At 45.7% G+C, this 14977-nt stretch overlaps 1 protein-coding gene across 1 annotated transcript; it reads right to left on the reverse strand.

The window, feature by feature from the left end:
- Positions 1-861: 861 nt before the first annotated feature.
- LOC307064137 (protein FAM170A-like) lies at positions 862-7920 on the reverse strand (the record flags this gene model as incomplete). The annotated part of the gene is made up of 4 exons (XM_079720629.1): positions 862-1038; positions 3940-4559; positions 5368-5508; positions 7851-7920. 4 exons carry the CDS (start codon positions 7918-7920, stop codon positions 862-864), a joined length of 1008 nt encoding a protein of 335 aa, XP_079576755.1.
- Positions 7921-14977: the final 7057 nt, after the last annotated feature.

Raw genomic sequence — 14977 nt, forward strand, 5'->3', positions numbered from 1 at the left:
TCCATGTCTGTGAGTCTGTTTCTGCTTCATAAATAAGTTCATTTGTACTGTTTTTTTTTAAGATTCCACATATAAGCGATCTCATATAATATAATAAGTACAAATAAATACAGTAAATACGTTGCAACTGCCAAGGTCCCTGGGGCAGCAAGTGGGCTCACTGCTTAGTAAAGAAGCATCCTCAGTTTGATAGAATCATATGGGAGCCTTGCATTTGGTTAGCAGTTCTACATTCTTGATGTACTAATATTTTCAGGGTGTGGGAGGGTATCAAGCTCTGAAAATACCTTTGGAGAGATTTGCTTATTAAGTTTGGCTTTTTCAATCTCCCTACTACTTCTTTACTAAACACCAGGCGGTTTCCTTCACTTTTCAGAACCATGTTCTTTTTCCCTTGTTTAATGAACTTTGAAATACTTTTGGATGAGCTATTAAGTTTGGGAAAAAATAAACATCTCTTTAAAATAAGGAAGATAATAACAGTGACAAGTAGAAAAAGCTCTAAAACAGAGAATATCCTCCATTCTAGCCAATGACTGGGGGTGGAAGGTTCGTGCTCGCTGTCCAGGACGTAGAAATAAAAGCTGAGGAGGCGCTGAGGTGTCTCCTGGATCTCTATAAGCCTCCATCATTTCTGAAGGGTAGGGTTGACAGATAAAATATAGGCTGTTTAGTAAAATATGAATGTCAGAAAAACAACGAGTACATTTTGAAGATAAGTATGCCCCAAATAGTACATAGGATCTACTTATACTAAAAATAATGACTTATTATTCATGTGAAGGTCAAGTTTAACTGGGTATCCTGTATTTTTATTTACTAAATCTGACAGCACTACTGATGATCCACAATGGAGGCAGTTCAGGAACGGTACATGCTGGCTCTCGGACAGTCAGAAATGGCTTCAGCAGATCCAGGTACAGTATGAAATTCTCTTTGGATGTAGCTCAGAAGCCATGGCCAGCCCTTGACTGCAAGTACTGCCTCGGGTTTCCCTGAGGTGGGGTAAACCTTCCTCTTAATGGCCTTTTGGTAAGTCTAGAAGGCCATATCCAAGGGGAGCCCCAAAGTCAGTTTCATCCTCACAACCATGTTTCCAATTCCTGGAATTGGCTGCATGTGACTCACAAGAGCTGAGGAGGTTTGTGGAAATTGGGAGTGTCATAGCTTGAACCCTTTGTAGGTAAAGTTTTGGTGTTCTGAGAGTTTTAACAGGAGCAATGTGAAAGACTCCAGGTCCCCAGGTAGATAGAAATAATCCTGTTCTACTTCTGTGTATGTGACAAGTCTCGAATAGTTCAGAGAGCAAGTATCTGGTCTTAGAAAGACTGATCCAAGCTTGGATGTTTCTGGTGACAAGGCAAGGTCCTGAGTTTCAAGTTCACCTTTTATGGTTGAGGAGACAATAAGGTGGTCAGAAGGGAAATCATGGAGGAGACCTTGGCTTCATCCATTGTGCAGGCTTGTATATGTGGTTCTATGTAGATTGTGTTTCAAAGGTGGAGCTTGTTTACAACTATGAACATTCTCCGATGTGCTTTTTGGACCTTCATTCCCAGAGCGAGAGCAGTGCCGAGGCTCTAGAAATGCCCTGGATATTCTGAGCTGTCAGTGGCATTTCCCAGGTACTGATCCCTTGGTGCCGCTCCTTGAAATGTCCAAAGGGATTATCATGTGTCTTGTGGCGGGTCCTAGCATTGTGAAAGGAAGCTGCTGCACCTGGCTCAGAGGATTTCAGTTGTGGTGGGAGGAGTAGTAGTACTACGACTATAAATTGTATCACAGCATATCTCTTCCATCTTGAGAGTGGGGTTGGGGGGTTATGAAGGGGGGCTTTTATTGTACTTTTATACATTGTACCCTTGAAACTAATTCAATTTTTTTTAAGTAATTAATTTATTTTGGGCTGCATTGGGTCTTTGTTGCTGCTAGCGGGCGTTCTCTTGTTGCAGTGAGCGGGGGCTACTCTTGGCTGTGGTGCACGGGCTTCTCATTTCAGTGGCTTCTCTTGTTGCGGAGCATGGGCTCTAGGCACGCAGGCTTCCGTAGTTGTGGCACGTGGGCTCAGTAAATGTGGCACACGGGCTCTAGAGCGCAGGCTCAGTAGTTGTGGCGCGCGGGCTTAGTTACTCCGTGGCACGTGGGATCTTCCCAGACCAGGGCTCGAACCTATTTCCCCTGCATTCGCAGGCATATTCTTAACCACTGCTCCACCAGGGAAGCCCAATAATTCAGTTTTCTTATAAAGAGAAGATTCCTAATATTATTCCAAAATTTTAAAAATATGTAGTTGGATAACACTATGAAAAATTAACTGATATATTCTTTTATTATTTCTCTTTGCTCCCTGGATTTTTTTCCCCATCCAGTCAGCTAGGCACTGTGAGTTCACTGCATTAGGAAGGTAAAGACTCAGCAGAAATGAGGGAGAAAAAAAGAAAATTCTCAGCTTTGGAATGTTCACAACGGAAGCCACAGTAGAACAGGTGAGAATTCTGTGAACAAAAAATAAATGTCGTCTCAAATGTAAAAAAGTATTCTCTGCACTGGGAGGCAACAGAGGGAGGGAGGGAAGGACTGAAGGAGAGAGATCAGTGTGGCCAGGGACATGGAGACTGTGCTTGAGGACGATATGCCCAGGAAGAGAATCAGAATCTGGAGAAGATTCAGCCTGCACGTGATCATTGCCTCCAGCCAGCACCCTCATCTGAGACCTCGGGAAATTCAGAGAGAGAGTGGGAGTACGTCAGGAGGGCCACGCGCATAGTCTGTGTGGCAGGGGTTGTGGCCATTCCCTATTTGTGAGGAGTCCCCAGCAATTTGCAGGCCTCTTCTGGAAAATGCTGGCGGACGTCTCTCTAGTGCTTATGTGAAAGCTTGTTCACAAACCTTGAAAGATACAGATGTAGATGACAGATAGATGCATAGATAGAAAATGTAATTAAATAAAGGCTCCAGGAAAGGTTTGGAAAATGCCCTTTATTGCATAAGACGTTTCTATTGTCATATGATGTTAGACTGTGTGCCGGTCCCTTCATCCTCCTTCAGACCACGGCATTCTGGCTGCTACTATCCCGAGGGTCCTTTCTTCTCCCTGGAAGGGATAAAACAAATGAGGTAGAACAGGAAGAGACAAGAAGCACTCCAAGCTCTGCTGGTCAGGGTTACCCTCCAGCGTTGCCTTAATGCTCAGAGCCACACACACCACAGTGAGCTTGGCTCCAGATCAACTACCATGCAACGAAGGTTCTGGAACATTTCCATATCTCGGGGGACCTCATTTCCACGTGAATCTCTTTTATATTCCCCTTTGTCACAGAAGGCTAGGTCCAGTGGTCAGGGTGAGATCTCAGCTCAGGCCCAAGGCTCTCAGACCTCAAAGTTCTGGTCCTGCAAGGGCCCCTGTCCTCTTCAGACCACTCCTGGCTCTCTCTGCCAAGAAGGAGCTGCTGGCAGTACGTCCTCTAAGAGTTGAGGTCCATCGTGCAGACCCTGAGAAAACTCCTAGGAAAAGGCTCCACCTTCTTGTTTAAGTCAACAGAGCTCAATTCCTTTGGAAGTGCTGGGTGTGTCCCATTTGATGCAACTGCAGAGCCATTAGGTCAACCAGCACATGTGTGCGGCCCCTTCCCTTAGACTCCTCTGGGCCCTCGTGACATAGGCTCAGAAGACTGCCAGCATCAAGCCTTACCTCTTCCAAGGGACGGCCACACCGTCTTCCAGGATCTTCTGTCCCATGAATCTCAGTTGCTGTGTGGAACTCAAAGGAGAGAAAAGACCCTGCCTGCGGGGTCTCTTTGGGCTGGGGCCTTCCCCCGTGGGCTGCTCTCCCTCATTCTCCTTTTCTTGCTTCTCTTCCTCCTCCTCCTCCTCCTCCTCCTCCTCCTCCTCTTCCTCCTCCTCCTCATTCTCCTCCTCGTTCTCCTCCTCCTCCTCCACCTCAGGGGTGCTCTCGGATTCCACATTGCCCATCAGCTGGGCCATGGTGAGATGAAAGACACGGCAGCTGAAGCCCTCCAGGACGCCGAACTTCACGTGCTGCTGGAGGATCTCCAAGGTGGGGAAGACCCGGCAGCAGGCCATGCACCTGAAGCCGGTCTCCATGGTCACCATCCAGTCCGCTGTCTTGGCGCTGGGTCTCTCCTCGACGGCAGGTGACCCTGATTGGCTGCCTGGCTCTGCCCTTTCCTCATCCTCTTTCTCCTCCCCAGTGGGCTCACTGTCAGACAGGAGGCTTTCGGTGGACACATCAGAAGAGGGGTCAGTGGCTACTGCGCACACATCCTCAGGAAGGGTCACTTCTTCTATCCTCAGCTGCTTTTCAGGCAACTCCAAGGGTTTCTTAGTCTTCCAGGAGACAGCGACACCCTTGTTCACTTGTACCCGCATGTAGTATATTTTCATGCCCCTTTCCTCTTTGTCTGGGTGCAGATCGTTCTTACAGGGTGAAGAGGGTGAGGAGGAGACACAGTGTGATGGGGAAGCGGTCTCTCCTTCTTCCTGATCCTGGGCTAGGGGTGCTCTAGGCTGGGCAGTGTCTCGATGAAATCTCCGGATTCCTATAAAAGGAAATTAAAAACGTAATAACATGCATGGGCCATGCCAGAAGCTGAGGGAGCAGGTGTGGTAGACCAGAGAGGGACATTTGCACGACATAGCTATGTCGTGAGCTTGGTGTCTGTTGGCCGTAGGACGGAGTGGTGTATCTGGTGTCATCTGTGGGCTTTTCCTGTGCATGGGGGGGATACTGGAGTGGTGTCTGTATACAGGGGTGTGGATTATGGTGTTGAGGGCTGCGGTATGTGAGGGAGGCGGCTGGATGCGTGTACGACGAGGAGTGTGAGTTTGGGAATATCGGTGGTGCATTCCTTGTGGAATGGGGCTGTGGTGTAGGAGGAGAGTACTGTGGAGCACGTGCTTGGGGTTGATGTGCACTGAGAAGGGCTGTGCCTGGAGGGCCCGTGTATGTGTGAGCTGTGTGGACCTGAGTTGGATGGTCCTGCTCTCAGGCTGGAGGTCTATGATGCAGAACTCTGTCCTTCTCTGGAAGCAAAGGCAAAGACAAAGCCTACATTTTCCTCTGAAGATGCTTCATCTGGTCCCTCTTCCCTCCACCTCAAGCCCAGACCTTTCCGGCCCCTGCTCCTTGACTTCCCCACCATGGTAGTAGCAGTATTCACACACACACACACCCAGACTCAGCTGGCATCCACGCCCTCGGAACAGCTCAGCCATCCTGCCCAGGCTCTTCCACAGAGCCCTCATCACCTCTGATGACCCTGGATTTCCTCTCAGCCTCCCTGGGATCTGTGTGCCTCCTGCCTCACAGCCAAGAACCCCCTCACCTGAGGAGCCCCGCGCCCTTACCAGCGTAGATGAACTTGCGCGGAGTAGAAGTACAGAAGAAGTATTTAGAGGCAGAGGAGACCTCCCCTGCCCCTGGCCTGCAGCCTTGGGTCACCACAGTGGATCCAAGCCGAGGAGGAGCCTCTTGTGACTTCGAGATTCCTGAGGGAGGAATGAAAGGCTCAGGGTGGGTTCATCAGTCCTCTGTCCACAAATATTTACTGAGTGTGTGACACATGTCAGGTGCAGTGAATACACACAGTTGAGAGTGTGGTTCCCAGTGGATACTCCAGGATTTAATTCCAATCAATACTTATTCTCTCACTGTCTAGTTGGTAATGTAGGCCTCGGTGGTGACTGTGAGTGTGTGGGAAGAGTGCGTGATGTGTATCAGTTAAGTCTGTGGTAAGTGTGGGGTTGGCCTGGGGAGCACAGTGCAGATGTGTCTATCTGTGTCTGTGGCCATTGCGTGCATGGTTTCTGTTCACAAGTCAGGAATTCTGGGACATTTAACTTTTCCTCATTACATGGTGTGGCTTGTATTTATGGTGTGTGTTCATTCATTCATTCACCAAGATTCAGTAAGCAGCTACTCCTGTGTATCCGGCACTCTTCCATTGTTGTAGTCTTTGGTAACGCTGCACATTCTAGTAAGGGAAGACACACACTAAACAAAACTACAATAAATATATAATACATCAGCTGGTGGTAAGTATATAAGGGTTGCCAGACTTAGTGAACAAGAATACAAGGCACCCAGTTAAATTTCAGTTTCAGATAAAACCAGAATAATTTTTTAGTGTAAGTATTCCCATGCAGACTTTGGTCTTACTTATTTTTAGTCTAAGTATGTCCCATACAATATGTGGGACATACTGATACTGAAAAATTACTTATTGTTTATCTGCAATTCAACTTGAACTGGATAGCCCATATTTTCTCTGGCAATCCTGAGATGGGTTACTGAGACTGTGGTTTACTGTGGTTTGTACCAAGCCGGTCTGGCATTACTCAAGAATGTGTTATAAGTGTGGTGTGTATGACACGTGACTGGTTCTTATAGAGGTTTTTAGAGATGGCTGAAGTTAGCTGTGTTTGTGCGAGAGTTGAGGAGATATATATATATATAGTGTGTGTGTGTGTGTCATATATATATAGTGTGTGTGTCTATATACATATCTCATCTCCAGCGTTTGGTGTTGGAGGAGAGGATTGTGATACAGGTGTGTTGTATGAGAACGTAGTACAGAAGGGATGCATGTATATACCTCCATGTGCTGTGTGTGGTTTAATAAGGAAGTTATATGTGGGGTGTGTGATATTTTTGCTGTATCAGAGTGTACATGGGTGTATGAGTTACTGTCTCATAAAACACCCCTAACAAGAATCCTGTATACACTCTTACATACACCGAGTGTCAGCCAGGTGCAGGCAGGGTGACAAGAACTGTACCACGCAGACTTTATATCTGGTAAGCACTCTACCACCATTCATCCCACTCTTCTCTGCACTACCACACACACACACACACACACACACACACACACACTCACACACACACACACAGAGGAACATAGAGCAAAATATTCTGAATGGTCAGGGGCAGTCATTGCCTTCCCCAGCCTGTCCCAGCCACTGCCTGAAAATCTGCCTGCTGTCTAGAGCTCCATTCCCAGGGCCCATCCTACAGTCTCCAGGGCCCTGGGCCTGGTAGGAGCTTCTGGGCTCTAATCTGGGGCAGAGGCCTCTAGCTGGAGCTCTGGGGTGACCACCCCTCTCCCAGGGCAAGCTACTCGCCTACATTTAATGCACGCAGGCACCCCGTGGCCTGTGGCTCTCAGAGCTCCCCGCAGGACCCTGAGGCCATTTCTCACCCCTGCCCATGGCGGTCTCAGTCTCTGGAAAACCCTTCCCTTCCCTTGATCTCCTTTGGGAAATTCTTCCTGTTGAAGGAATAAAACCTCCTTGCTTTCAATATGACACCATCCCTAGACAAACAATCTTCTTTCGAAGTGCATTCCACTTGTCAAGATATTTTTCAACAGGACCTTCAACTCATGGGGCTTCTCTTTCCACTTTGGTAAAAGAGTCCAAGCAACTCATGGGTCTCTCTCAGCATCCTTGCATCCTTCACATCCCCCACCTCATGACCCCAGGGAAAGATCCAAGAGAATAAGAGAGAAATCGGGGGCTGAGAAAAGCTGCACCTCTAGGTCTGTGCAAGCAGGATGCAGCCTGCTGTGAGTCCGACAAAGCTCCAGGCCCGGCTGCCCCAGGAGAGAGTCCTCAGACCAGCGGAGCTGACCTCCCATCTCCCAGGGGGCATCTGGCCGTTCTGTGCCGTCTCACACCACAGGGACCCTCCGGATAGATACGGCAGCATCAGTGAGACAAGGTCTCTCGCTCCCTGCTTCACAGGTGACACGTTCTCAGTCCCCCGCTTCCTAGAGAAGGTTCAGTTTGGCAGAAACCCATGTGCCCCAGACAAGTTGCCCCCCACATACCTCCTCCGTTCTCGGCAGTTTCCTGGGACTCTTCATTTTCCAGATGTTTCCTCTTTTGTCGCCGTTCCATCGTCCCAACTAGAAGTCTCCCTTAGAAGATGTCTCAAGAGATGTCCAACTCCTCCTCTGCCCTACAGGTTGGCCCTTCTTGGCTCTTGGGCAATCCGTTGCAATGATTCAATACAAATAAAAATAGTCAAGTCTCCTAAATGGCTGAAAAACTTGTACCACTTAGTGAACCAGCAGTACTGCCTAGTGCTCACCAGGGCTGTTATGTTTGCAAGGTTGCCAGGCACACAGCGGAATTCTGTGATCTCAGTGATGACATCAGAGCATTCGGTGGACCTAGCTTGAGCACAGTGTCTGCAATAGCACAGGCCCCATTTTCAAGAACAATTCCTTTTTCCCAGCCGAACCTTTCCCATGAAAGGGAAAGGTTCATACCATATCTATTATAAATTGTATCATACCATGTCTATTATAAAATTCACATTTTGATTGGAGATCTTTTAATGTCTTTTCTAGAGAGATTTAATATGAATATTTTAAATGGTTTCCAGTTTCCCTGTGGATTATTGACATTTTAAACTCTGCACTTCAATTTTCCCTCAATACGTGTAATTTTGTCACGGCTATTTCTGTACTTAAAGATGAGGAACTATATAATTGATTTCTTCATTTTTTCCCCATCTCTTTCCAAGGTACTGCATTTGATTGTGTCTTAGGGATGAGTGAAAAATGCTAGCCCGTGAGTCAGGACATTGGGCCCTTTACCAAGTAACTCAACCTATCTGGGCTTCAGCTTGTGTATGTGCGATCAAGAGGCTTGGACTAGCTGACTTTTCAAATGCTGTGTTTCTTTGATTCACTCTCACTTACTGATCTGCTACTTAAGAAGAGGGTCTGTTCTCATAAAGTAACAACAGTCTTTTCCTAACCTTGGGTTGGGCGGAGTTTAACTGTTCGTACTCAGTTTGTTAGTTATATTTCCTTCTACGTATGCTTAGCTCTAAATAATTTATATGGCTCTTGGGACAATTTTTAGATCTTATTTTTTTCTTATTTTCTTTTACAGTTTCTAATTTGTTATCGCCAGTGTAGAGGAGCCTGATTGACTTTTAAAATTTATTGATTTTGTATGTGTGTGCCTTGTTGAACCGTCTTATTAGTTCCTGCTAGTTTATCTGTGGGTTCTTTTGGGTCTCCTAGATAAATGAGCATATTAAATGTAAATAGTGTGTTCTTTGGATAAAGTTTATTTTCTTGCCTCTATATATATAGAAGCAATATGTTGAATTGATTTAAATATTTAAATACTTACATACCTGTTATCACAATCTAACATTCTTGATCTTATTTTCTTTCAATCAATATTATGTTTTCAAGATTTATCCACGTGAATCCGTATAGATCTAGGTCTTTGATTTTTGACTGTTTGATATTATTTCATCACATGCATATAGCAACATTTATTTTCCATTCAAGCATTATTGGACAATTGGATTGTTTCCCTCCCTTCTCTAGAACAAACAACATTTCCTAGAATATCCCTGAAGATGTCTGACAGTCGAGAAGGCCAGGCTGCCCGAAGGATTGCTACTTGCTTTTAGCCACCTTCCAACAGGCCGCATCCAGCCAGCAATTTGAAACAGAGCTGAAATGAAAACTGCCCCAAATGTGAAGATCTTAGGAGCTTCCTAGAAGGTGGGAGGTTAATGATAGGCATCCTGCTGGGATCCCAGGGGAGTCTGAGCTGGTCTGAAGCTCATCTTCCTCCTCCACCTCTCAAGAGAAATGTGGAGGAAAGAAGACTTCCAAAACTGTGAGTAGGCAGAGGGAGAGATATTGGGGGCCGAAGCTGTAACTGAGGTCTTGGAGTGGGCTGTGAGCACGCAGAGCCTCTAGAGAGCCAGGCTCTGCCTTCTGAGAACTTCTCCCCTAAGGCTGCTCATCATTCAGGTGATACCAGCCATATAGAGCCGACTTGGCCCACACTGTCACAGAAAGCCTTATCAGAATCTCTTCTTCTTCATACACTCTTGTGTCTCTTACTTGGTTATTGCCTTTGGTACTCCACTGATGTGAACCACAGTCGCCAGGGGATGGAGGACACTAGTGACCCATCTTGCTCTGTGGCCTCAGTCCACAGCTTGAGGGTAAGGGAAGAGGCCAAATGAAGGTCAAGAAGGAAAGATGGAGTTTGAAGAGAAGACCTGAGTTAAGGGTGTCTTCTCAAGTCTTGATGACTGAAATGTAGCTCCAGTACCTGAAGTCCTGCTTGTTCTCAAGGCTGACCACGGGGCTGGGTGCACTCAGTGAAGGAACCATATACACTTAGTATTTCCTTGCTTGCCCACACTTGCCCTCCTCTGATACACCCTCTGCAAGACTGATCTTCCCCTGAAACAACTTTCCACCTGCTACTGTCATCTCATGAACATTTGCTTCCCCTTCCTAGTGTCCCCCTAGAATGCCATTGCAGCCAATTCATAATTTGATAATCATGCTGCTTACCATATTCTCAGCAACTTCTGATAAATTTTTTTCACTTTATTCCATAGTCTTCACACATCAATAATCTTCCTTAACTTCCTAGCTGCAGGTTAACCCATTCGGAATCATTTCTTTTTCTTTCTCTTCTTTGGCAAATCCTTTCTATCTTTTAAGGTCTTTTTCTTGTCTCTCTACCATCCTGCCTTCCTGAACTTCTTTTTTTTCCGTTTAAGTAACCTTTCAATCTCCTTCCCCAATTTCCTCATAAACATTGAGAGTTTATTCCTCACACGTCAGAGAGCGGTTTATGAATGGCCAGGCATAATGGACTCAGAATGAGTTGGCACCCCCGAGGTACCTGTCTTGCTGGGGAGCCACAGGTGAAGGGCTGGCTGCTGGACACATGTTTGCATGGAGTCAGGCTGAGTGGCCTCAGGGTGTTTGCTCTGCACTTGTGTGTGTTTCTCCCTAGTTGGTTTCCTTGTCCAGCCACCTGTGACCTCCCTCCATCCAGCCCAGGCAATCCTTCTCATCACAGGGGTAGGATGTTTGTCTCATTTTCCATCACATGCTTTCCGCAAAGTTTGGTTGTGAGTTGTTCCCATTCCAAAGACCTTTCCTCTTTGAAGAGAAAAGAGAAAATCTTGTCTCTCCTTTCCTCTCACTTCACTTCTGCTCTATTATCTCCTCCGTCCAGAATGGCCCACTGACTCAAATGGGTGTAGATCCGAAGATGGCAAGAACTGCCAGCGATTCTGAGATAATAATACGGATGGATCAGGAAAACGTGAAAACCTTTATCCCGCCACATTAAAAAAAATTGCACTTCCAGTGTATTCAGAGTCTCTGTGTAGAAACACAAATGATGTAGAAATTGAAATACACTCAAGTTTTTCTTTCCTCCTTTCCTGATGTGTTCTAATCCTCAAAGTTAACATGATGAACTCTTTGTTAGGTAAAGTTTCAGACATTTTCTACACATGCACACTTCTCTTTTTTTCACATAAGAGTGTGAACTAGGTCACTTTCAACATGCTGTGATTCTTTGATTCACTGTCTCCCACCGAGTCATCCACTGATAAAGTCATCTGTTTCATGGAGAAATATTTCCAATAGCTAATAGCCAATGTCTGTGGAGTGCTTACTCTGTGTCGGTTTCTTGGAACTACTTTACAGATCATTTGTACAACGTACCCATGGACCAGGTACAATTATGACCCTCAAGTGACAGATAAGTGCAGATAAGTACAAATAAATACAGAGGCCAAGTGACTTGCCCAAGACACTGGAGCAAATCAAAATCCATGCCTCTGTAATCATTTTGCTCTATTGCCTCTGTCTGGGAGGCTTGATGATTTGGCAACTAAAACCTTAAATATCACGTTCCATTTTTATATCTGTGACACAGGCGTGGGGCTGTGATACGGGGTAACTAACCTGACTACTTTTGAAAACCCTTATGCACCTGGATGAAAGTAAGCCAGGGACTGCAAGCTATAGATTTAAGGTTTCCTACCAACTTTTAAAAATAGCTTCTTGAATGCAATTTATGTAATGTCAAGTCTAAGATGTAGTCCAAATAGTAACAGAAAAATGGAGATATGTAGAAAAATACTTAAAGTTGACAAGTATTGGGAGTGTAGTATTTTTGGGGCCAGCGTGTAGACCACAGGAAAACTTGCTGTTTCCATCCCAAAGGGAAGAGCCCTACGTTGCAACTGCCAAGGTCCCTGGGGCAGCAAGTGGGCTCACTGCTTAGTAAAGAAGCATCCTCAGTTTGATAGAATCATATGGGAGCCTTGCATTTGGTTAGCAGTTCTACATTCTTGATGTACTAATGTTTTCAGGGTGTGGGAGGGTATCAAGCTCTGAAAATACCCTTGGAGAGATTTGCTTATTAAGTTTGGCTTTTTCAATCTCCCTACTACTTCTTTACTAAACACCAGGCGGTTTCCTTCACTTTTCAGAACCAGGTTGTTTTTCCCTTGTCTAATGAACTTTGAAATACTTTTGGATGAGCTATTAAATTTGGAAGAAAGTAAACATCTCTTTAAAATAAGGAAGATAATAACAATGACAAGTAGAAAAAGCTCTAAAACAGAGAATATCCTCCATTCTAGCCAATGACTGGGAGTGGAAGGTTCGTGCTCGCCGTCCAGGACGTAGAAATAAAAGCTGAGGAGGCGCTGAGGTGTCTCCTGGATCTCGATGAGCCTCCATCATTTCTGATGAGTAGGGTTGACACATAAAATATAGGCTGTTTAGTTAAATATGAATGTCAGAAAAACAACGAGTACATTTTGAAGATAAGTATGCCCCAAATAGTACATAGGATCTACTTATACTAAAAATAATGACTTATTATTCATGTGAAGTTCAAGTTTAACTGGGTATCCTGTATTTTTATTTACTAAATCTGACAGCCCTACTGATGATCCACAATGGAGGCAGTTGAGGAGCGGTACATGCTGGCTCTCGGACAGTCAGAAATGGCTTCAGCAGATCCAGGTACAGTATGAAATTCATTTTGGATGTAGCTCAGAAGCCATGGCCAGCCCTTGACTGCAAGTACTGCCTCGGGTTTCCCTGGGGTGGGGTAAACCTTCCTCTTAATGGCCTTTGGGTAAGTCTGGAAGACCATATCCAAGGGGAGCCCCAAAGTCAGTTTCATCCTCACAAGCATGTTTCCAATACCTGGAATTGGCTGCATGTGACTCACAAGAGCTGAGGAGGTTTGTGGAAATTGGGAGTGTCATAGCTTGAACCCTTTGTAGGTAAAGTTTTGCTGTTCTGAGAGTTTTAACAGGAGCAATGTGAAAGACTCCAGGTCCCCAGGTAGATAGAAATAATCCTGTTCTACTTCTGTGTATGTGACAAGTCTCGAATAGTTCAGAGAGCAAGTATCTGGTCTTAGAAAGAATGATCCAAGCTTGGATGTTTCTTGGTGACAAGGCAAGGTCCTGAGTTTCAAGTTCACCTTTTATGGTTGAGGAGACAATAAGGTGGTCAGAAGGGAAATCATGGAGGAGACCTTGGCTTCATCCATTGTGCAGGCTTGTATATGTGGCTCTAAGTAGATTGTGTTTCAAAGGTGGAGCTTGTTTACAACTATGAACATTCTCCGATGTGCTTTTTGGACCTTCATTCCCAGAGCGAGAGCAGTGCCGAGGCTCTAGAAATGCCCTGGATATTCTGAGCTGTCAGTGGCATTTCCCAGGTACTGTTCCCTTGGTGCCGCTCCTTGAAATGTCCAAAGGGATTATCATGTGTCTTGTGGCGGGTCCTAGCATTGTGAAAGGAAGCTGCTGCCCCTGGCTCAGAGGATTTCGGCTGTGGTGGGAGGAGTAGTAGTACTACAACTCTAAATTGTATCACAGCATATCTCTTCCATCTTGAGAGTGGGGTTGGGGGGTTATGAAGGGGGGCTTTTATTGTACTTTTATACATTGTACCCTTGAAACTAATTCAATTTTTTTTAAGTAATTAATTTATTTTGGGCTGCATTGGGTCTTTGTTGCAGCTAGCGGGCGTTCTCTAGTTGTAGTAAGCGGGGGCTACTCTTGGCTGTGGTGCACGGGCTTCTCATTGCAGTGGCTTCTCTTGTTGCGGAGCATGGGCTCTAGGCACGCAGGCTTCCGTAGTTGTGGCACGTGGGCTCGGTAGATGTGGCACACGGGCTCTAGAGCGCAGGCTCAGTAGTTGTGGCGCGCGGGCTTAGTTACTCCGTGGCACGTGGAATCTTCCCAGACCAGGGCTGGAACCCATGTCCCTTGCATTCGCAGGCATAATCTTAACCACTGCTCCACCAGGGAAGCCCGATAATTCAGTTTTTTATAAAGAGAAGATTCCTAATATTATTCCAAAATTTTAAAAATATGTAGTTGGATAACACTATGAAAAATTAACTGATATATCCTTTTATTATTTCTCTTTGCTCCCTGGATTTTTTTCCCCATCCAGTCAGCTAGGCACTGTGAGTTCACTGCATTAGGAAGGTAAAGACTCAGCAGAAATGAGGGAGAAAAAAAGAAAATTCTCAGCTTTGGAATGTTCACAGCGGAGGCCACAGTAGAACAGGTGAGAATTCTGTGAACAAAAAATAAATGTCGTCTCAAATGCAGAAAAGTATTCTCTGCACTGGGAGGCAACAGAGGGAGGGAGGGAAGGACTGAAGGAGAGAGATCAGTGTGGCCAGGGACCTGGAGACTGTGCTTGAGGACGATATGCCCAGGAAGAGAATCAGAATCTGGAGAAGATTCAGCCTGCACGTGATCATTGCCTCCAGCCAGCACCCTCATCTGAGACCTCGGGAAATTCAGAGAGAGAGTGGGAGTACGTCAGGAGGGCCACGTGCATAGTCTGTGTGGCAGGGGTTGTGGCCATTCCCTATTTGTGAGGAGTCCCCAGCAATTTGCAGGCCTCTTCTGGAAAATGCTGGCGGACGTCTCTAGTGCTTATGTGAAAGCTTGTTCACAAACCTTGAAAGATACAGATGTAGATGACAGATAGATGCATAGATAGAAAAATGTAATTAAATAAAACCTCCAGGAAAGGTTTGGAAAATGCCCTTTATTGCATAGGACGCTTCTATTGTCATATGATGTTAGACTGAGTGCCGGTCCCTTCATCCTCCT

Source organism: Hyperoodon ampullatus, assembly GCF_949752795.1.
Source record: "Hyperoodon ampullatus genome assembly, chromosome: 15".
Lineage (NCBI taxonomy): Eukaryota > Metazoa > Chordata > Mammalia > Artiodactyla > Ziphiidae > Hyperoodon > Hyperoodon ampullatus.